Source organism: Calonectris borealis, chromosome 9 (genome assembly GCF_964195595.1).
Source record: "Calonectris borealis chromosome 9, bCalBor7.hap1.2, whole genome shotgun sequence".
Taxonomy (NCBI): Eukaryota; Metazoa; Chordata; class Aves; order Procellariiformes; family Procellariidae; genus Calonectris; species Calonectris borealis.
Window position 1 is genome coordinate 3,579,964 of NC_134320.1, and position 23,270 is coordinate 3,603,233.

General features: G+C 44.5%; 1 protein-coding gene across 1 annotated transcript; it reads left to right on the forward strand.

Annotated features, from left to right (window-relative positions):
* On the forward strand, nt 1-23,157 carry LOC142085625 (unconventional myosin-VIIa-like). Its single transcript, XM_075157687.1, has 21 exons — nt 1-51; nt 1,539-1,652; nt 2,279-2,443; nt 3,689-3,873; nt 4,722-4,843; nt 5,524-5,666; nt 5,754-5,867; nt 7,554-7,707; nt 8,657-8,733; nt 9,046-9,165; nt 9,390-9,532; nt 10,827-11,037; nt 12,596-12,731; nt 12,959-13,119; nt 16,007-16,144; nt 17,114-17,266; nt 18,533-18,627; nt 20,217-20,301; nt 21,360-21,578; nt 22,185-22,292; nt 22,840-23,157. Exons 1-21 carry the CDS (start codon nt 1-3, stop codon nt 23,155-23,157), a joined length of 3,012 nt encoding a protein of 1,003 aa, XP_075013788.1.
* The last annotated feature ends 113 nt before the right edge of the window (nt 23,158-23,270 follow it).

Genomic DNA, 23,270 nt, shown 5'->3' on the forward strand with positions numbered 1-23,270 from the left:
ATGATCTCTTCTGCTTTAACAAAATCCATAAACAGAATTATTTTAAGGCGTGTTGCTGTTATTTTTTACAAGGAAACATCTCAAGGAAACCCCACTGTCTGTTGTGATCAAAGCCTGAGCCCTTTTCTGGCCTAACGTTATGTTCTTCTTGGCACTGCAGGTTACATACAGTGATCTGAAACATAATGATGGTTTTCAGAAAGGTGAGTCCTATTCTTTGCTGTGATTTACTTATTAGCCTGAGGCCCAAAGAGGAGAAAATTACCTTAACGTCATGGTTCAACTCAAAAAGGAAGTAGCAATAACCCAGTATCAACAAGGTATAAAATAATATCAATCTAGACTAGAGATGCAGAGGTGTCTTGCCTAGCCCGGCTGTGCTCATGCTGAGCTGGTGACCTCTGTCACAAGGTGTGGCACTGAAACTGCACAGATTACCTCTGGAGTTTTATTCAATGCAAATGTGAGTCTGTAACATTCTTCATAACCTTGTGCAATGTTTATAAATGCTTTACACTACAGTTGTTTGGTTTTAAATGTAAGCCCATGAAGTATTTTGAGAGGAAAAAGAAATAATTTTTCAGTAAAAGCCTTGAAACTTTGACAGTAAATGCTACAGTATGTAACAAAAGTTGTATACGACAAGACACTCAGCTAGAAAGCCAGTTCATACCCATTGAAGATCTGCCCTACAGCTTTGTTCAGTTTTCATTCCAGCCATTACAGTAATGAATCTGTATTAGTGCCTGGAGCAAGAGAAGGTATTCCTGGGGGCTTGGAGTAGGGGAGTATAACCAGGACAGTAGCACAGGCGACACCAAGATGCTGCTCATTCCTAGGAAAGGGCAGCCACAGCTCACACCTTCCTCCAGTGACAGCAGAGCAGTTCTTGCTTGCTTGCTCTGCAGAGAGGCAGGATGTTGCCATGCCTCTACAAATGTGAAGAGAGGCGCTGGGCTGAATAAAGAATGCTTTTTTTTTTCCAAAGAGAGATCATGGATGCACTCACATTTCTAAATGATTTCAGCTATAGCAGAAAGAATATATATATAAAAACCCTTGCAACAGAGCCCTCTACATTTCCAGGCATCTAGTCTGTACATCTGTTTGGTTTTCTTTTTCCTGGTAATGTCTATGTTTTCAAGCATCTCTTCTGAAAGAATACCACAGCTAACCTGCCAAGGTTAGCTGCCAAGGACTTTAGCAGCATTCACTGTGCCCCCGCCAATCTCTGGGAAGTGGAGCTGAGTAATCGCTGTCCTTGTAAAAGGTGTTGCCTCATTTCCTCATGAGACAGCTGGGTTTGATGACTTGTCCAAAGTCATGTTCCAGGTCAGCTGTGGAGCTGGGGATAGAACTCAGAGGTCCCGATACTATAAGCGTTAGACTCCGCTGCCTGCAAGCAGTAAGAACTTATCCAGTTAAACACTGCTAAAGAAATGAAATCACTAAAAAATTAAGACCAAGAGATGTATGCCTGTGAGCTACATGGCATCAAGTATGTCACTGTACTTGACAAGAGCTCTTCTTCTCCCCAGGGTGATCATGTGTGGCTGGACACTCACCCAAAGAGTGAATTTAATGTCCCTATCGGGGCAGTTGTGAAGGAATCTGATTCAGGACGGATCTTGCTGGAGGATGATGAAGGCAAGGTGGGCTATGCTATAACTTTCTGTAAAAGATGAACATAAAATTTAAAAGTACAAAGTACAAAAGAATGGCTCTATTGGGTCAGACCAAAGCTCCATCTAGCCAGATGGTCTGACTTTGATAATGTCTGGTAGGATATACTCAAAGAAAGAATATAAAAATAAGGCACTACGGTGCCTAGTATCCCCAGGTCCCAGCACTATGAAGATTTAGAGCTTCCTGAGCTAGAGGTTATATCTGTGTAGTTAAGAAAAGGAAACGGACAGGCTCCAATCCCTAAATTTGGTGGAGCTTTAGGTGAAATCATGATCCCACTAAAGTCAGTTGGGGTTTCATCCCTACCTCATACAATGTTGTGGCTGTGATGACCTGACAGAGCTGCGCTCTGACCAGTGCTAAATTTGGTGATGTCCAGAACCCACCTGAATGGCTTCATCCAGTGTTTTAAATCACCTGGTCCTGGGGAGCAGCAAACCAGTCAATTTCTGTAGTTCAGTCAACTGTTTGTTAGAATATGCTGGTTTGAGCACGGATTATACTGGACCTCACTCTGGTCTAACATGGCTCTTCTTTGTTTGCTTCTGAGCGACAGCATAACACATTAAAGCTGATGCCTTGCCTTTCTCAGGAGCACTGGATCACGGCTCGGAACATGCACATGGTGCACCTGATGCACCCCTCCTCTGTCCAGGGAGTGGAAGACATGATCCGCCTCGGGGATCTCCATGAAGCAGGCATGGTGCACAACCTCCTCATCCGCCACCAGGAGCACAAAATCTATGTGAGTGCCAAGGTCACCAGGCGTCGTTCTTTCAGGAACGACCTCTACTACACATTTAGCGGAGTGACCTGAGCAGCCTGCAAGCCTTTCATACATGGGGCCCTCTGCTTCCTGTACTGATTGAAGGTGCCAAGGAGGCACAACATAGCTTTTCTCTTCTTTCACTCAAGTACTTTGGCTGCGAAGAAGAGAGCTAATAGCAGTCTCTGAAATCACAGAGAGATCCATAGGTAGTGACCCTGCTTACTTTCTCGTAGAGTGATCATTTCCACCAGTGACTGACAGTTCGCTAAGTCCAGCCCATGTTACAGCTTAGTGCTGCTGTTACCTGCAGCTGTGACACAGGATCAATCTAACTGGTACACAGTGACATGATTTGGATTGTCCTCCAGTCCAAGTCAATATTTACTTGATTTTGATGTAATAAAATAGATGAAGAATAAATCTGGATATTCAGGACACCTGGCTTCATTTCTTGTCCATTACAGGTCACAGGTTTTATCTGTGAGTGAGCAATTTGACATTTTTAGTTTCTTTGTTCCTTAGTTCCCAGTGCGTAATATGATAATAATATTCAGATTTTTCCATGCTTTGCCTCCCATCTTATATACACTATAAGAGAGGAGCTACCTCTTATAACACAGATGTGGTGAGGTTTAGTGTAAACAAGGACTGATTTTATAGATGCTGCAGTTATAACTACCAAGATTTGCGTATAGACCTGTTATATTAGACTGTAGCAGTCTGCAGTTGTCTTATGTAGAAGTTCTTGAACAATATTATTGCCTTGCATGTCCATAGCCTTCAACAGCCTGCTTCATTTCAATGGTGCTGTTGTTTACAAATGTTACTAAATGACTGTATGAGTAACATAACCATAAATTTGCCCATTAGCAAAGTTCTGCTACATCTGCACTAGAACACAAAAGCAGCTTAACAAAACACTACAAAACAGCTTATGATAACACACAAAAATGCCAGGTCAAATTGGACTTTCTTGTGCTTTAGCTTGAGACAGTGAACTGAGCTGTGATTGGGCAAGGAGATTACAGCTAGCATTCTTCCTTTTGCAAAAACCTCCTTATCCTGGGATATTTAATAGCAGCTTATAGTGAGGAACTAGACTCTCAGCCTCACCTCAGTGCTTCTCCCAGGCTTCCCACCTGCCTCTGTTTAGATTTATACTGCAAGTGGCTTTGGTTGTATTCTTGTTTGCAGGTTTGCTGCTTAGAGGTAACGCTTGTAACTGTTTTCCAGACTTATACGGGATCAATCTTGGTAGCAGTGAATCCATACCAGCTGCTGCCCCTCTACACAGTCGATCAGATCAGACTGTACTGTAACAAGAGGATTGGAGAGCTACCACCTCATGTCTTCGCCATTGCAGACAACTGTTATTTCAATATGAAGAGGAATAAGAGAGACCAGTGCTGTGTGATCAGGTGACTGGACTGAGAGAAGACGAGTAGCAGAAACCAAGTCTGACCTGTTTTTGGGGCACCTTTGTGGGCACAGGACACCTTCCAAATGGAAGGGCACAGATAAGACTAGAGACAACAGGAAGGAAATGTTTTCTCCCCTGCGACTTCATTTTCAGTTAGGGCTGCAAAAGGTAGAACATAAGCAAGGGATTTCTGAAGTCCATTGTGTTCCCCCAGAATCTTTGAATGTGGTGATACATTCTGTACATGGTCACTACATAAAGAAAAATAAAATATGAGCCTGTGCGATGTAAGGCTATCTTTTACCTGGGGGACATGATACTTAAGTTACATGTATTTTCTGAGAATAGAGATTTCCTGGAGAGAAATCATCTCTGCTAACCTGAAGATGGAGGGAAGTTTTCTTCATCCTATAAACACATAACATGTATCCATTTCTGTTAATCATCAATGTGAAGAACCAGATAGTTTCATTGAAATAATATCTGATTATAGCTGCGGCAATTCAGTTGATGTGGTAAGACTAGCATTGAAAATCTGGTAAGGCGTTAAGAAAAGCAAGTGGTCATTTAATTTGCACTGGTACAGAATGTCTTCCATGGATTTGCTTGGTTTTAATCAGTGGGAGAATTTAGTCCTCAGCCTAAGTCTAAGAAAACAACTTAAATTTTAGCAGATAAGATGATGAAAGACTAAAATTCTCCAGCCCTCCATGAAAGACAGTCTGATCTGCCATTCACGGGGTAAATATAAGTGGGATTTTTTTTTTTTTAACTTGGCCTGCCATTTTGCCACCCTAGCCAAAAACGAAGAAAGGAAACCTGTAATGATCTTGTTTCTTACTGCAGTGGAGAATCTGGAGCTGGGAAGACTGAAAGCACAAAGCTAATACTACAGTTTTTGGCAGCTGTCAGTGGCCAGCATTCCTGGATAGAGCAGCAAATCCTAGAGGCCAACCCCATTCTGGAAGGTGGGTTTTTTAGCAAACATGCCTGATTTACCACCTTTATCTCAGGATTTTTGTATCATCAGGTTAAAAACATTCAGAAACAGATCTTTGAACCATTGTATTTGCATAACTGCTAAAAACCCTGAAACACTGGTGACGCAAGGTAGAAGTTCTCTATACTTTTCTGCCATGTCCCCATGAAGTCCACAGCAGCTCCCACGCTGTCGGAAGAGTGCCACTATAATATGTAACCCGGAACTGCCAGGAGCACAAGAGTCCTTGGGAATGCAGAGCCCAAGGCAAAGACGCCTGGTTTAGCATTTGCACTAGATAGTGGCAAAGTGACTGGCCAAGCATGGACGTATCTATAGGGGAGCTCCCCGAGACAGCCATCTTTCTCTGTAGAGGGATCAAATGTGTTCCCAGTAAGTCCTTCTGGAGGTCTTCAGACTTGCTTGATATAGGCCGCATTTGGGTCATTTGAATATGTCTTTTAGGACCCAATGAATCTGGATGCACAGAATGCGTGCCTCTCTCTTTAGGAGGCAGCCTGAGACCAGACATTCTTCAGTGCTTGTCAGCACTATCATTTGGAACACAATGTGTAAAATACTAGCAGCAAAAAAGAAGGGCAAAAAAAATAGACTTGATGTTCATTAACTGCAATAATCCAGATACTATCTCTGTCCCTTGCCCACCAGCTTTTGGAAATGCCAAGACAATCCGAAATGACAATTCAAGCCGCTTCGGGAAATACATTGACATTCACTTCAACCAAAATGGTGTGATAGAAGGAGCCCGGATAGAACAGTTTCTTCTGGAGAAGTCCCGGGTTTGCCGGCAGGTGAGGGCATCGGCAGGCATACGTTCTGCCTGCTCCTGTGTTACAAGCTTATGCTGACAAGGCTGTCCATTGGCCTATTTCTTTTAGGCTCCAGAGGAGAGGAACTATCACATCTTCTACTGCATACTAATGGGGATGAATACAGAGCAGAAAAAGATGCTGAATCTGGGCACTGCTTCAGAGTACACTTATCTCACTATGGTAATAGTTTCTGCTTTCTTCTCCATTATCCTTCTGCTATTTGCTTCTCCCAGTGAGCAATTACAATCAATAGGAGCTGCAGATGGGTAGTTACCAAATATGAACAGTCCTTTCTTTAGAGTACCAGAAGCAGTAACAGCAAAAGTGCTGTGAGCCTCAGTTTCAGAGACTTACTGTAACGTCCACCAGTGGGAGGCAGCTTGTGGCAGTTCAAAGCTTTCTATCAGTCAGACTTAAGAAACGTAAAGGACACACTAAGCATGTGGGACATATCCCCCACTTTCACAGGCACTCAGATTTGAGATGAATGCAAGGGATCTCATGCCAGGGAGAATACTAATATCAGCTATGTATACCTTAGGGGAAAATGAATAAGCAGAAATAAGTGCCAAGAATCCTCGTCCTTATATCTGATAAATCTTACATACATAATGCAGGAAGCTGGCATTCAATCTAACCTCCGACAGCTGATATTAATGTCCCTGTCTGGGTTTATGTTGCTATAGTGGCAGGAGTGGAATGTTCATAGGTGAGATTTTTGAAAATAGCTAATTGATTGGTTTAGGGCATGAAAGCCATCGTGAAAATCCTGTTCTTTAGCCTGTGCAGATACCTCAAATTAAATGTGTCAGCTGGTTTGATTTGGGCTGTTCTGCAGCTGTGGAAAAAATAGGGCTAAGTCCTGCCTCTGCTGAAGTTAATGGGAGCTGGGCATCTAGTTTCAGAGGAAATTAAATCAAGCCTATAAAGCTGTTTCTGGAGTCTCAAAAGCAAAATCATTATAGTTGCTGGACATCTTTTCAAACGTAACGTTTTCAAAATAGCAGTGATCTTGCAGCAAGAGCTGATGAGTGCAATTCACACATCGGCCATTCCATAAAAAGGTCTGAAGTTCCCTGGGTCAGCAGTAGGGCAGTATAATACAGAGATAGGAGGATTAGATTAAAGGAGAACATATCCATGGTTTTGTTCAGGACAGCTGTTGGTACAAGCTGGCATGTTTACATGCTGTAAACTGAAATGTCTAGGAATACTTCACTTTTGTAATTCATACTATATTGTTGGTAATAGCAGGGATAAAAAAGGCATTTTCCCATCTTCATTAGGGCTGAAAATAGTTTTTGTCAGCAGCAGCATCCTAGGAGCCGCTGTGCAGGCTTTGTTGAAGGTTCTTCTGATGCTGCCTTGGATGCTTCCATCTGCCTTCCACTAGAACCTAATACTCTTATTTTGAGATTTGCCTTCTAGTACTGATCCAATCCTACTTGCTTTGATTTGGGATTAGGGCTCTTAATTGTCCATTGACGAGGCAGAGAGAAGAAACCAAAGAAACAGGCTTGGCCTTGTAAGTGTAGGTAACCTTGTCAAAGTTTCCTGTCCTTCTATGCTCCAGAGCAGCCTTCCCCTCAGCTTTTCCTTTTGGCTTCCCCAGTATTCAGTCTAGCCCTGGAGAAATGCATTATTTAGCCCTCTGCTAATGCGTTTGTCTTGAGAGTAGAGATGAGGGAAGAAACAGCCACGGGAAGAGCATATAGAATGTCTAAATAGGTTTTTACCTTGCGCCGTGTGGCAAGTGGCTCACAGGGTATCCACATTGTGTACAAGGGTTTGTCAGCCCGCAGGTCCTTTCTTCCTTGTATGGGTACCGGGAAGCTTTTCCTTACCTGTGGGTGTGGTGTCTTGCAGGGCAACTGCACGTCCTGCGACGGCCGGAATGACGCAAAGGATTACGCCCACATCCGCTCGGCTATGAAGATCCTCATGTTCTCAGATGCCGAGCACTGGGACATCAACAAGCTGCTGGCTGCGATCCTGCACCTAGGGAATGTAGAGTTCGAAGGTAAACTCAGCATTGTCTGTGCTTGGTCTTTCCTCAGACTCGATGGTAAAGGCCTGCTTCCATCTGTACAGATTAGGTTGTGCTGCTCTGCCCTCCATAAACAGGTGAACAGGGTTGGAAGGGCAGGCAGGTAAGCACCATGAAATTCTGATTTGTGAATCCACTGCCTAGTGTTTTGAAAACCATCATCTTACTATTACTTTGTCACGCCATCAGGTTTCCATGGTTATAAATAGGCCCTTATCACACAAACCGAAACAACAGATAATATAACGCCACGTTACGTTTGCTGATCGTTGTGCTACGCAAGCCAGAGGGCACAGGAGCAGCTGAGTGATGTTTGCTGTGGAGATGATAGCAGTCATTCTCCTGGCTAGGTTTGGTGAACACTCACCTGCATAAGTGCAGTTCTGGTATGGCACATGGACAGTGTGAGACACCCACCGGCAGGATGCCAGAAGCTCTCACATTTTAGAAAAGGACTCCTTCGCACTTTGTGATACGGAGGGCCCAACACAGTGATGCCAGCTGGATTCTTTGGAGTAATGTTGGCTGCTAAAATGAGGGATTTCCCTCATTCCCTTTGTTTGTCTAAATTTCCCACAAGCCAGATACACAGGAAAAAATATTTTCAGAGACACATTTTCTGAAGTCAGATACCACTTCCCCAGATCCCCCCATTGCTACTATTTAAAATGAATAACCTTGTCAGTTTTGCTGCTATTTTTACCCTGGTGTTCTGGACTTGTGAGGGCGCTGTACATCCCAGGATCCCTGGGTGAAATCAGGACCCGCCTTAGTAAAATCATCAAACCTCAAAAGAGAACTTACTGCCTTGCCACATTCCCAGAGCTACAGGGTTACAGTAAATGCAGCTGCAATAACAGCACAGCCCCCCCCCCCGTAGCAGAAATTATTCATCCTGAGATTGACTGTTTCCTCATTGTAGCGGCTGTGTACGACAATTTGGACTGCTCTGATGTGATGGACTCACCACACTTTTCAATCGCAACCAAATTGCTTGAGGTAATGGACTCTCATCTTCTCCTACTAGTTCTCTCCTTCACCCTTGCTCCCTGAGCACACTGACAAAGCACATCTCTGTGGAGTCCTTATGTATGGATGCACATATAACGGGCATGTCCCCTTCTTCCTGCTGACACTCAAGTGATGCTGTTGCAGATGTCTCTCTGAGCTAGGAGATCTTTAACTGGGACAGCAGGCCACCAGTGAGTGCTGCTGGACAGGCAGTTTGTCACGGCCCTCTTCCCGAGACAGACTTTGCTGGATCTCCTTTATCCACCTGGAATGACCAGGTTGCCATGACTGTTCCTCCAGGTGGACTCCAGTGAACTCCAGAACAGCCTCACAAACCTCTCCATCATTGTCCGAGGAGAAAGTGTGTCCAGGCCTCTGAACATAGTTCAAGCTGCAGATGGGAGGGATGCCTTTGTGAAGGTACTGGTGCTTACATCTTCTCTGTTTAAAGATTGGGGATGCTTTCAGAACTGTCTGTCTTACTGGTTGAGGAGCCTTATGCGGCAAACATTCACCCAGCGGGCTCCGGTCCCTCGTAGTTTTCAGGCATAGCTTCACGGCATTGTAGCAGCACAATAGCAAGCAGTAAGCTATGTCCAAAGACTGTAATGATGGGCTCCAATTCCTCTTTAATTTTTTCTCAGGGTATATATGGACGGATTTTCCTGTGGATAGTGAATAAGATCAACTCAGCCATTTTCAACCCAACTTCTCAGAAGCCTAAAGATACACGTCAGTCCATTGGCCTGTTGGACATTTTTGGGTTTGAAAACTTCAGCAACAACAGGTAGGAGGCTCTAGATTCATTTCCACTGGGAAGCTGAAAAGCAGCTGATGTAAAGGGAAGGAATGAAAACACAGACACGTGCTCTTTCATCATCATCCCAATTCTCAGAAAAGCAGTGAAATTTCCATCACTGAATTTTCCAATGATGATCATGCACAGATTCCATTTTTCTTCAGTCTTGGTTATATTTCTGCCTCCTCCCCCAGCCTTCATTTTGGTGCAGCCATTGCACATGTCTATTCCAAAACCTCAGGAATTTTCTCAGATGAGATGGCTATGAAGCTGCTACGAGCAGGCAGCCACTATGTGAGGATATAGTACAACCCCATGTCTCTGTACCAAATTTTCCTGTTCCATAGCATTTTTACAATGTTTCTTGGGATATATTTTGCATATAGTACAAAGGAGGCCGTGTTGCGTTTCCCATTTCAGCTCATGCTTCCATCTTGCTCAGTGTTCTCCCATCCCTTTTTTAGGGCTGCTTCATGTCTCTACTCTTAAGGACAGGTCAGCAAAATACCTGGTCAGTATACCATTGTCCCACTGCTACCTCTCCTACTGGTGGTGTCAGTCCCAAAGCACCATTTCTGTTTGCCCTTCTCTACGGGGGCAGCAGTTCTCTCAGTTGTATGGTACCGTATCATCCGTACTCCACAAACCATCAGGACATATTCTGCAGACTTTTCCAATCCATTTCAACTGATGCATCTTGCTTGCTTTCAACAAGATAACATTCCTCACTGACTTTTGGAACATGGTCTAGGATCTGTTCAGCCCATCTTCTATCTTTTGTGTTCTCTCCTATTATTTTATGCTATTCCCAAAGGCTGCAACCCACATGGGGCCTGACTGTAGTGAGCATTCCACAGGCACGCACACTGTGCCACAGCAATTACCAGGTAATGAAACTCAGATGCAGCATTACGGAGTAACCAACAAAAGAAGTGGTAGTGCCAGTGCAAGTAAAAACACGTCACACACTCATACAGTCAAGCTATTTTCACAGTTTTATGTTCCCCTTTATCTCTAGAGTTTCTTGAAACACATACAAAATCTTTCCTTGCTTACTCAAAAACACTCGTCAGTAGGCTCATTTCTGCTTAACTTTATCATAGCAGAAGGTGCGTCCCTTATATTGCTAATATTGGCAACATGCAGTTGTGGTGATCATTAATACTGTGCAATATAGCAGCAGTATGTCTGGATATACTTAATACAGAGAATAAACAAATACCATAGAGCAGCGCAGCACTGGCCAAGGATGACCATAGGTTCCCATCTTGTCCCCCTCCAGCTTTGAGCAGCTCTGCATTAACATTGCCAATGAGCACCTTCAGCAGTTCTTCGTGCGCCACGTCTTCAAGCTGGAGCAAGAGGAATATCTTGCAGAACACATTGCCTGGAATAACATTGACTTCACTGATAACCGCCAGGCTCTGGAAGTCATCGCACTCAAGCCGATGAATATCATCTCCCTCATTGATGAAGAGAGCAAGTTCCCAAAGGTAAATTTCTGCTTTCATTGTAATGCCCTGCTTTGCACACAGCTCACGGGTAATGCTTGGCTTTACACACAGAAAAGTGCAAAAGTGGCTTTCGGATACATTATGAGAGGCAATGTCTTCTCCTCATAGATGTTTCTTTTAAATTAGCTCACTGTACAAATGCTTCACTCTCTGCTGGAATGTGCTCTTCCTGGTACCTCGCTGTTGAAACTCTTACAGCTGTTCCAGACAGAGAAGGAAGGAGTCCGGATCATTTTACAAGGGCTTCTTAGGAAATCTTTGAATTCGCATATTGAGTATTGTTCTGCTGTTGGTCTGGGCTGCAGCTTGCTCTTTCTTCTCCTGGATGACAGACCTAGTTGAGCAATGTCACCATTGTGAGGAACTGTAAGGGAACTACAGGCCTGTCAGTCTGACCTCAGTGCTGGCTAAGGTTATGGAGCAGATCATCTTGAGTGCCATCACACAGCACGTACAGGACAACCAGTGATCAGGCCCAGCATGGGTTTATGAAAGGCAGGACCTGCTTGACCAACCTGATCTCCTTCTGTGACCAGGTGACCCGCTTAGTGGGTGAGGGAAAGGCTGTGGGTGTTGTCTGCCTAGACTTCAGTAAAGCCTTTGACACCGTTTCCCACAGCATTCTCCTGGGGAAACTGGCTGCTTATGGCTTGGACGGGCGTACTCTTCGCTGGGTAAAACACTGGCTGGACGGCCGGGCCCAAAGAGTTGTGGTGAACGGAGTTAAATCCAGTTGGCGGATGGTCACAAGTGGTGTTCCCCAGGGCTCAGTACTGCGGCCGGTTGTTCAATCTCTTTATCAACGATCTGGACGAGGGGATCGAGTGCTCCCTCAGTCAGTTTACAGACGACACCAAGCTGGGCGGGAGTGTTGATCTGCTGGAGGGTAGGAGGGCTCTGCAGAGGGACCTGGACAGGCTGGATCGATGGGCTGAGGCCAATGTATGAGATTGAACAAGGCCAAGTGCCGGGTCCTGCACTTCGGCCACAACAACTCCAGGCAACGCTACAGGCTTGGGGAAGAGTGGCTGGAAAGCTGCCCGGAGGAAAAGGACCTGGGGGTGCTGGTTGACAGCCGGCTGAACATGAGCCGGCAGTGTGCCCAGGTGGCCAAGAAGGCCAACGGCATCCTGGCCTGTATCAGAAATGGTGTGGCCAGCAGGAGCAGGGAGGTGATCGTGCCCCTGTACTCGGCACTGGTGAGGCCGCACCTCGAATCCTGTGTTCAGTTTTGGGCCCCTCACGACAAGAAAGACATCTCAGGGCACCTGGTGATGTTAGTAATGTTATGGGGGCTTGTGTACAGCCCTAAAATACCAGGCCTTACACTCTGGTGGTGTGTTCTGTCCTGATGCTTGAGAGAACGGTCTGTGTAAAAGCGAAGTCGCTTCTGCCTTCCTCCAGATCTACTACACAAATAAGGGGCAGAATTCGAGCTTTTGTTATCTCTGAGCACCACTTCTATTTGTTCGCTGAGCATAGGCCAGTGCTGGGGGGAATCTCTTAACTGTCCTTTTTTGCCTGTATTTGTTTCTAGGGCACAGATGCCACTATGCTCGTCAAAATCAATTCCCTCCATGGCAAAAGTAAAGTCTACATCCCACCTAAGAGTGTCCATGACACCAAGTTTGGTATCAACCACTTTGCTGGGCTTGTTTTTTATGAATCAAAAGGTGAGCCTATCTCTGCTGGATACAGAGGGTGAAGAGAAGGGCATAACCTGCCCTGGATGTGTGGCACTCGAGGGCAGTGTTGATCTGAAGTCAGATCAGGAGGCCAGGAGGATTACTCTGAACTAATCTGCAAGTGACTGTAAATGAAGTGGATTTTAGCTAGACAGAGTGGTGCTAGAGCCAGCAGGCTGCAGAGGTGACAAGCTGATTTTGTTTTCATCCTGTAGATTTCCTGGAGAAAAATCGGGACACACTGAGTGCTAATGTAATGCAAGTGGTTCATTCCTCCAAAAACAAATTCCTGAGAGAGATTTTCCATGTTGAAATGACCCCAACTAGTCTGGGACGCGGGACCATCCGGCATCTTGGAGCTGACCAGGCCTACAAGGTTGGCTTACTGGCACTGGGTTGCAGGAACAACTCATTTCTCCTCCCTTCCATAAGGCTCTGGCTGCTCTTGACCTCCTCTTTCTTTTGCACTGTCTCTGCAAATCCCTATCCCTTTCATTCAACTAATTTCTGCAAAGGAGTCTGCAGGAAAAGTCAGGGTCTGGTGTTCATGCTGTAAACAAGCGTAACGTCAGCCCTGTCTCCCAGGACCGCATCCCTGGACATCTGTGTAGCCATGCCTGCAGGCTGCCACAGAAGCATGAGTTGTGCTACCTCCCCACACGTTGTCATCAACTGGATGGGTTTGCTCTGTGTCTGCCTGGGCATCCATACTGCATCTACATCGCCAGGATGGGTGTAAATTAGTAGGAGGAAACTGTAGTTCAAAAGGGTTCACTGGAACGGAACAAGGCAACAGCCAGAGACCCCTCTGCAGAGCCAGTACCTGTTCAGAAGCCAGCAGCTAAACTGCTGCCATGCTGCACATGTAGGCAGTCTGCTGGGACCATAACACCAAGGGATGTGACTGGGCAACTGGCAGAAGGGTCCTGGCCTTTTCGTTCTTGCAGAGGGCTGACAGGCTAGCACAAAGGAGCAAATGGCTATGCTGTTGTAGAAAGGTACTCTGCCTCCTGCTCCCGGTGACACCTGCAGACACAGTCTCACTGCCCTGCATATTGCTGCAACTCTAGCTTTCCCTCCTGGCCCAGAGCTTTTGTGACAAAGTTCATGATGGCTAATTATCACAGAATCATCTGTGCCTAGTGGTGTAGGGAGCCTTGACCTGTGCCTAGTGAAAATGAGGTTGTAAAGCACAGTGGACTGGAAACAGCGTGGGGCAGAGTTCAAGTTCTCTGCCCTGCTGCAACTTTCACAGACCTTGATTTCTGAGGATTTAACTATGCAGTGTCGTCATTGTGTGACGGTACTTTTGCTTTTAATGTTTATATCTTTGAGTTTTCCTGTCAGGGTACAGAACAAACAGTCAGCTTGCTATCTTACCTGTTATCTGTCTATTCTCCTGGCATTGTTTTCTGATCCTGTCCTTTCTTCCTCAGTCTTTATCCCAATGTGGCTTTCTGCTGTCCAGAACATCTGGCCATGGACAGGTAAACATCCTGGGGGAGAAGAATGTCAGAAGTGGTACAAGCAGCAACAGAGAACTGGCTTAGCATCTCTTAAATGCTATGAATACCTTCAGATTAAATATCAGGTCTATCTACATTGCTCTAATGCTCTAATGGTTTTTGTCTCTATAAATAAGGTTGTGCTATTGAAAAAAAACCTTTCTTTACATTTAGAAAGTACAGCAGCATGTCAAGAAAGGAGATACTAAATGTGGGCTACTGCCCATTTCAAAATGCACAGAAGTTAGCTGAAATCCCCCTATTAATTTCTAATAGGTTGGGCCACCGTTGGGAAGCCTAAGATCCCGGCTACAGAAAAGAATAGTGAACGAAGTGCCAGAAAAAACTTTGCTGTCCTGAGGTCTCAGAGTTGCTCTCCTGACACCCCAGGGGAGAAAAGTCACCACCACCTCAACAACAAATTCAGCTTTAACAATGTCATATGTGAGAGCTCATGAGGGCCTGGGCTTCAGACTTGTGTGGCCATCCCACTGATTTACTGGTACAGCAGAAAGGCCTCTAAGATCTGGGAGTGCAAATTGCTTTTAACTCTTATACAGCTTAAACATATATATGCTGTTATCATATCTATTTCAAGCAGATGCTTGCTAGCCCTAAGATGCATCAGAGCTGCTAAGAGACATTCCCAGGAACTGTTTTCCAAAGGCAGGAGTGTTTGGTCGCTGGAGGGCAGCACTGCCCTGTAGCTAAAGCAGAAGGTGACAACTTGAGTGTTAAAAAAGGCTCTTTAAACCTAAGAACCACCAGAATGAGGTATCGTAAAGACCACGGAAGTGAGGGGAGCCACTGGACTTTAAATTATTTACTTGGGAAAAAAAAACACCAAACCCACCACCCACCAAAACCCCCGAAACAAACAAACTAGCTGTATTGTGCCGCAGTGATTAGCTCCATGCCTGTATGTAAAAGGCCAGTGGAGTCCTTTCGTTACACGGAATCTGCACTATTGTCACCGTAATTTAATGTGCCCTTAAAACATACTAGGAGGTAGAAGCTTAGGCCTATTGTGATGGTCGGTGTGAAAAAGACGTAAGTGGAACTGTGCTTTCAGAGAAGCTGGGGAAGTCAGGAGCTAACTGCAGCCAAGTGCAAACCCTCTGGGGTTACACTATTGCAACTGGGAGCAAAATTCAACCCAGGAGCAGTGAGACATAAAGCACTTTATGTGCAGCCATAAATGGAGTAGCTCTTGCCTTATCCTCCAGTAAAAGTTTGCCTTTTCACTGCTTACTGAAGTATTAATGAGCAAGGCGATCAGTCATCCTAATCACTAAGGAATGAGCTGTTCTGCATCTTTAGCATTCCTCGTTAGCTATGACACGGCAGCAAAATGTCTGGCCTGGAGGTTATTATTGCTTTGGGAGTGACTGTTTCTCACCGAGCTTTCAGGCACACACCCATGAGTAACAGCTCTGGGCCCAGGCCCTACACTAAACGCAGCCTTGGCTGGAAGAGACAGGCCTATGTGGGCTTGTGTGGGTGGAATTTCTTCCACCACAGCCACCCCCACTGCTGGAACTTAGTGCCCAAGTAGGTGAAGGAGCTCAATGGGGCTTCTTTGCAAGAATAAACCCAAATTAATAAGATGCAGATGGCTGATTTAGCTCCCGTGTAGGTAAATAATTTTTCTTCTGGCAGTTGTGTGATACTGTTACATTGTACAAAAATACAAAGATTTATTAATTGGCCCTCTGGCAGTGAATGATGTAGCAATCAGCATGTGCCTACTCTTCCCAGGGCTTGGATACCACCAAACGGCTCTCTACGCTGGGAGGACAGTTCAAGCAATCCCTGGAAAAACTAATGAAAATCCTTGAGCAGTGCCAGCCATACTTCATCCGCTGCATTAAGCCAAATGACTACAAGAAGCCACTGGTAATGTTTTAACAATATGAGGCCTTGTCTTCAGTAAACTTTTTAATGAGAAAAAGCTGTCAGTTGCTGTGTAGCATTTTATATCTGTGCTTCAGCCAAGAAGAGCTGGAGTACAGGCTATTACTAGAATAAAAAGGGTGGTAGGATATAGCATTGTTAATTTACAAAAACATCTCTAAAAGCATCATAGAGTAATAGATGGCAAAAAAGCACATAGGTGTATTGCTGAGAGGAGTTGGAAAAGCCTTTCCTGTAAAGATAGAGACAAAACTGGAGAGTTTCTAACCCCTCAACATGGGGACAAACAAAAAACATTAGGATCCAACAATGATCATACTGTGAAATAGCCTGAGAGAGAATAGGGGAGCTATTGGTGTTTGAGAGGGGTGATGTGGCTTAATTTGACACTACGGGAGAAGAGGAGCGAGTTTGTCATTAAGACGCTTGGCTGGAACTCAGGACATCACGACCTAGTTCTACATTATAACCCTGTACGGTGTTGGTCAAGTGATTTAATAATTTTTAAAGTACTGCATGGGGCTTAGTAAGCCTATTTTTAATCTGCATTACAAGCAATTAGCAGGACTTAGGCTATGTTTTGCATGGCTCTGCCCAAAGGGCCTAAGTTGCTATTGCAGTTATTCGCATCTGCAAAATTATATGAACAATTTATTGTTCATCTGAAATTGCAGTTCTAGAATTGAAAATGGTTGCTAAAGCCAGACTGAAGCTAATGGACTGTTTACACTGCTGATAAACAGAAATTTGAAGACCCTTTGGGGTGACTTGTTTAGGCCTATAATGAATTCATTTAGGGCACTAAAGAAATAAGAAGTGCAATTTTAAAAAGCATAGTAGGCCATTTTGCAGGCATTCTGAGGTTGAAGGTTAATAGATTTGTTCTGAGGAATGCTGCATGTGTAGCTTCTTTCAGTGCTAAGTCTCCTCCTTGTCTGCTTTCCCTTTCAGTTGTTCGACCGGGAGCTGTGTATCAAACAGCTGCGATATTCAGGGATGATGGAGACCATTCAGATCAGGAAAGCAGGCTACCCAATTCGCTACAGCTTTGAGGAGTTCTTTGAGAGATACAGAGTCCTCCTGCCATGGTCTCTTCGAAAACAGGTGTGTTAGCACAAACTTGGTTTAAGGCTAATCTAACTTTTCCTTATGAGGCTTTAGTGTTTCCCAGAGTAGAAAGTTCTTGGACTATTGCTAGCACAATTGAGAGAGCTCTCATCACAGTAACTGTCATCACAGTAACTGTAGCTAAATACTCACATACTCACTTGGACCTTAGCTGAAACGGTAGAGGTGCTTTTAGGTCCAGCTATCCTTGACCTGCTCCACACAGACATCCCAGGCGGGGTGGCATCCCCGTTGCCCTCAGATATTTCTCTTCTGTAATCACACACTTCTGAGGTCTCTATCATCCTCCTCACACTTGAACTCTGGAATGCTTGGCCATGCACTCATGTTCCTCCTTTTCTTGACTATTTGAGCTGAACCACTTTCATTCACTATACTGTCAGCCCAGAGGTCTGTAAGATCTCATCTGTTTCTGTTCTTCGCCCTTTGAAATGCAAGGCACATTAGCGTGCTGTGTTTCCAACCAAGCCCTAACATGATGATGCTTTTGCACATCAGCTGAAAAATGACGCTCGACAGAGCTGTATCAGCATCTCTGAAGCAGTGCTGGGCAAGGATGAAAGCTGGCAAGCTGGAAAGACCAAGATTTTCCTCAAAGTAAGTAGAAAGGACAGTTTATTGTCTCTTCTCCTGAAAAACTGGGTGCTTCACAGTATAGCTTGAGCTGCTTGTGCAAGAGTGGTGACCCAGAAGGACTGGGTTCTCTTATAAACTCTCTTGAATCTAAGGCTGGATCTTTGTTCCTGAAGACCAAGTAATTTAATGGACACAGCTTGGTGTAGGAGAGGCTGATCCTGTTTCTGTGCTCCGGTGTTGCAGCTAAACCAGCACAGTGCAATGTATTGTTCTCTGCTCAAGCCTTGAGCATAAAAAAGAACTGGATAGCAGCACACTGTTGCAGGGGACTTCCTTGTCCGTAGCGTTCCCCCAGGTAAAAACAGTCTTACTGCAGGCAGATTCTCTGCTTGTTTATGGCTACAGCCAGATATGGTGTGGTCAGATGGTGTGTACTCCTCCTACTGCAGTTCCACAAATGCGTTTTAATCGCACTACATCATGCTGATGGGCATGGTGGTGTTGGGTTGACGGTTGGACTCAATGATCTTAGAGGTCTTTTCCAACCTTAATGATTCTATGATTCTATGATTCTATGATTTTGGGCCTCTTTCAGACCATGTGTCCGGTTTTCAGAAGTTGTGGGGGTGTGTGCTCAGCTGGCATATCCACACTTTCTTTTAACAGGATCATCATGATACAGTATTGGAGCTGCAACGCCAAAATATACTCACAGATAAGGTTCTTCTTATCCAGAAGGTGATGAGAGGATTGAAGGACAGGTCAGTGATCTTACCGAAGGGAATTTGCTTTGGTTTGAAGCAGTAATCTTTGTGGTGCAGTTTAACACACCTTGTGAGGCATTTTTGAGTATGAAATGTATCAATCCATACCTTCCACTAGCCCTAAATTCAGGGCTCATCATGTAACAGTGCACAGTGCCTCTATGCAGATTTTGCACAAAGATTTGTCCTGGCTCAGCCTCTTTATTTTCATGTTGCTTTTCAAAACGCAGGGCTGTGGCACATGCAGCTTGTATGAAGAGGAAGGGCTTGAAGGAGGATTTGCACTTTATATTTCTAGTGAACAGTAGGTATTTGGAAAGCAGGAAATCCCCATGGAATCTGTGTCCTTCTCAGAGCTACAAGGACTCTTTGATTTAGGATGCTTCTTTGATACAAGGTATAGAAGAGAATCAGATAGAAACTAACTCGTCCTTCTCTTTGCCAAAGATGCACGATTCTTGCATTTTGTCTAGTTTAGTTTGAAATATCTTCAGAAGTGAAATTTAGCCACTATCAAGTAAATGTTTGTCCTCATTAAATGCTTTACATCATGATTTGTATTAATCTTGTATCCCCCAACCAGAACATGATATAGGTCTGAATCCTGGATGGTTTAGAAATATTCCTGACAGTAGAGAAGCAAGAACTACAAAACATGACACAAATGCCCAAGAACTTCCCCCTTTTTTTCAGACTCTGCCTGCTATCTAACAGAGTATCACCTCTCCCTACAAGCTTCACCTGGCTTTTATTTTTACACCGTCAGAGCTATGTGCCACTTCTGACAGCCACAGCGTGACAGCTTTTACCATGGGGAAGTTCATCTGTCTTAGATGGGCTCCTAGTCTTGGCAGTTAGGACACTGGGGAGCAAGTGGTTTTCAGATGGGGGAGTTAATTTATCCAGGCTTGGTGCAAGGGCTTTGTCAGTTCTTACAGAGCTCTCTTACCTGCAATGAATTTGGTCTGCAGTTGCTATGCAGCAGTTGTATTTTTGCAGCATTAAGGGCAAAGTCAGCTCGGATGTATCAAGGTGGATTAGTAATACTTCTATCTCATCCTTTCTACCAGCAAATGGATAGCAAAGCAAATAGGAAAACACTTTGAAAGCTCAACTGATTCATGGTGCTGCTTCACTTGCAGAATGAGCTGAGCCTAGATGAAATCTCCTAAGGCCTTTATTGGCAGAAAAGGTCAGGCAAAACAGCCTACTCTAGCCTTTCCATCAGCATGGAGAACATGTAAGCAGACAAAGTGCTTCGAGTGAGGATAATTTTGAAGCATGTGGTACAAAAGTATCTCACCAGACTAGTCTTTCTGCTGCAACATAATACTTTTCTTGGGCTACAAAGAAGCAGGAAGAACAGCCCTGCTGAGCTTCAAACTTGCCCTGGCAATATGTCTACTAATAATTGAGCTTGTTAGTTTAACAGCTTTCCCGGCTCTAGTGTTCCTAGGCAGCAGATAAGGCTGAGATCAGACTGTAGACATCCCATAAAAGGAAAAAACCGCCAACTTATTTACTATTATCATAAGAAGCAGCAGAAATAACCTATTGCTTGTCACCTCACCTGTCTGTCTGCTTAGGAAGCAGTTTCTGAAACAGAGGAAGTCTGCTGTAGCCATTCAGTCAGCCTGGCGAGGCTACTGCTGCCGGAAGGATTTCAGAATGGTAAGAGGCGAGTGTATATAGAAATTTTTTTTTTTATATATATATATATACACATATATATATATTTGTGTGTGTGTGTTTATATACTATGCCCTGCCAGACTGAGTGGAGTATTAGGAATGAAGACATTCACAACTGAAGGGAAGAGAGGCAAGATGGCAGGGTATAAAGAAGCATGTAAAGTCTAAGGAGGGCTCTGAGACCTCTCAGGGCTTGCTGAACCTGTGACATTTCTGCTTTCTGGTGAAATAGTAACGCAACTAACCTCTGGCAGGCCTGGCTCCAGCGACCTGACATATGAGTGATCCCACACTTCGAGTCAGGAGTCCCAAGGCTAGCATTTGTGCATCACCACCACGCTATGAGCAAAGTGTCTTCCACAACTGTTACAGGAAAACTGGGAATCTGTAAAAAATTACCAGAAAAATCATTATCTCAATCTCACATTATTAAAAATACTGGCTGATCTTCTATAGATGATGGGTTTTCTGGGTGAGGAAAGCTGCACCATATTGGGGGCACTCACATATTGTGTATTCGTGTGGCAGGGTTTATTATTAATATATCCCATACATCCCATGTAGGGATGGGGTGAGGGGCAGGAGGAGAAACTGCCAGTTTCAGTCAGAAACATTTTCTATTCTGCATCAGCGATGCAATTCCTGTCTGAAGAGCCAGGCTGTTGTCCTGCGCTCTGCCCCATCCTCCTCTGCTGCTTCTCTTGGGATTGTCATACCCATCCCTCCAAGGACGTGACTTTTTTTTTTTCCATTCACTTGGCTTCATTTCTGCTCTCTTCCTTCCCTTGTCATAATCCCAGGCTATCATTGTCACTTCCCGGAGCCACTCCCTGGAAGAGGTCCCCAAAACAGCTCTATATAATCTAGTTTTAAAAGCTTATTAGTGGCAGAAAATAAAGCATAAAGGGCAGCATCGCATTAGCCCCTTCCATGTCTTTATCCAGTTACTGAATTTTGTTATCTTCTACTCATCGCAACTTACTCCCAGTCTCAATGGTTTCAAACCATAATGATTTCTTTTTCCTCCACCTCCTACAGGTTATGCTGGGTTTTGGGCGCCTGCAGGCCCTGTACCGGAGCCAGCAGCTTGCTAAACAGTATGAAGCAACCCGGGCTCGTATCATCAGGCTTCAAGCCATGTGCCGTGGTTATCTAATGCGTCAAAAGATAGCAGAGCAGAAGAAAGCTGTATGTGTTATACAGGCATATGCAAGGGGCATGTTTGCTCGCCGAATCTACCAGAGGGTGAAGAGGGAGGTATGCTCACAGATATCTTGTGAACATGTTGTTTCTATGAAGTTCTGATAGAGATTTAATGACCAGCAAGTGTTGCCGCAGCATAGCACTGGATGTGGATATTTATTTTGGGATATTTTATTTTGAGCTCTTGTCAAGTATGAAAGCAGAGTTTTAAGCAGATGATCTTATTTGCGTTTGTTTTCTGTGTTCATTATCACGGATCAAAACTTCACTGCCAGAGCTGAAATATTTTTGACAGAAGGGAGGAAAAAAGATAAGATGTGCATGTGTATCGGTCACTCCTGCAAGGGAAGATCAATTTCTTCAGCAAGGCCTGATAATGTCACCTAGGGTCTTGGTATGCGCTGCCAGGGGAAATCCTGTACTTACTACGTTGGTGGTCCATAGCACATGGGAGGCCTTTCTGTGATTTCCTTTCTGTATCAATGCTGTACAAACAGGACAAAGCCAGCTTGCAGATTTCTGCCTGTGGCCTGTTCCCTGCCAGATCTAGAACTGAGTCCATGTTGGGATAAAGTCCTGGTGTGGACAGCTCATTAATGGCAGAAGGAAGCTGGCTCAGCAGTTGTGGAAACAGTCACAGAATGGTCCTATTGTCCACAGAACAAGTGCAAGCTGGAAGCCAGGAATATCCGCTTGGAAGAAGAGCGACGACTCATCCAAGTCCTTGGACCAGTGAAAGCAAGGGAAGAAGCTATGAGATTAGAAAAGGTAAGTATGTTGGCAGAGGAACACCGAATGCTATGTTCCTTGGCTGACAAGATGGCTTGTCCAGCTCACACCTGCAGACTTACTCAAAGATCTGAGCACTGCTATATTTTAATAAAAAGCGGACATAATTGTAAACCTATTTGTAATGATGCTTTAGAAACGGGACAAGGCAATCACATGCACATTTCTGTTTGCAGTATGAGCTGGCACTTTAGCCAAACATGTACAATGTTATTACAGCCTCCTGACACAAAACATTTTTAAATTTTAAATAATGTGGGTTTCTCTGCTGTTACAAATTCTGTGTTTTTCCTGTATTATCTCTTGTTGATAAAGTTCTTCAAAAATTGCACATCATTACGAATAGGCTAACAGTCTATAAGGACAGCTGTAAGAGCAAAGCCCTGCTGCTGATGTGCTAGGTCTTTGTGACTGCTTAGCATAAGCAGCATTTGACTTCGCATTCCAACACTGCACTAGCAGAGCTGGACCTCACTGTCATAACACCTTTGTAATAGTTTTTCATCCTCGCACCCATTCATTCTAGCTGAACGATGTTCCAGTCATGACTAACCAGCTTCTATGTTTAAAGGAACACCTGGCTACGCTGGAGAGAGAGGAGGAAGAAGCAAGACAAAGGAGGAATGTTCTTGCCAATAAACCAACAAATCATGACGTTACCAGTGACCAAGAAATGGTGGACCAAATTTTTGGGTTTTTACCTTCTATGATCGGAGGCCAAGAAGGACAGGCTCCTCTGGGTTTTGAGGTACAGAGCTGCAGACTGGTAATGGGTCATGTTCATCCCTTGTGTAAGTCCATTGACTTTGTTGGAATTCCGTCAGTGGTCAATTCTGTTGAATGAACTTCTGTACAGAGAAAGAATCACCCAAATTAGTCATCCAGACAGTCTCTTCAGGATCTGCTTTCAGAGTCAATTCCCAAAAGTTTTTGGTTACATGCAGTTTGGGGACTATG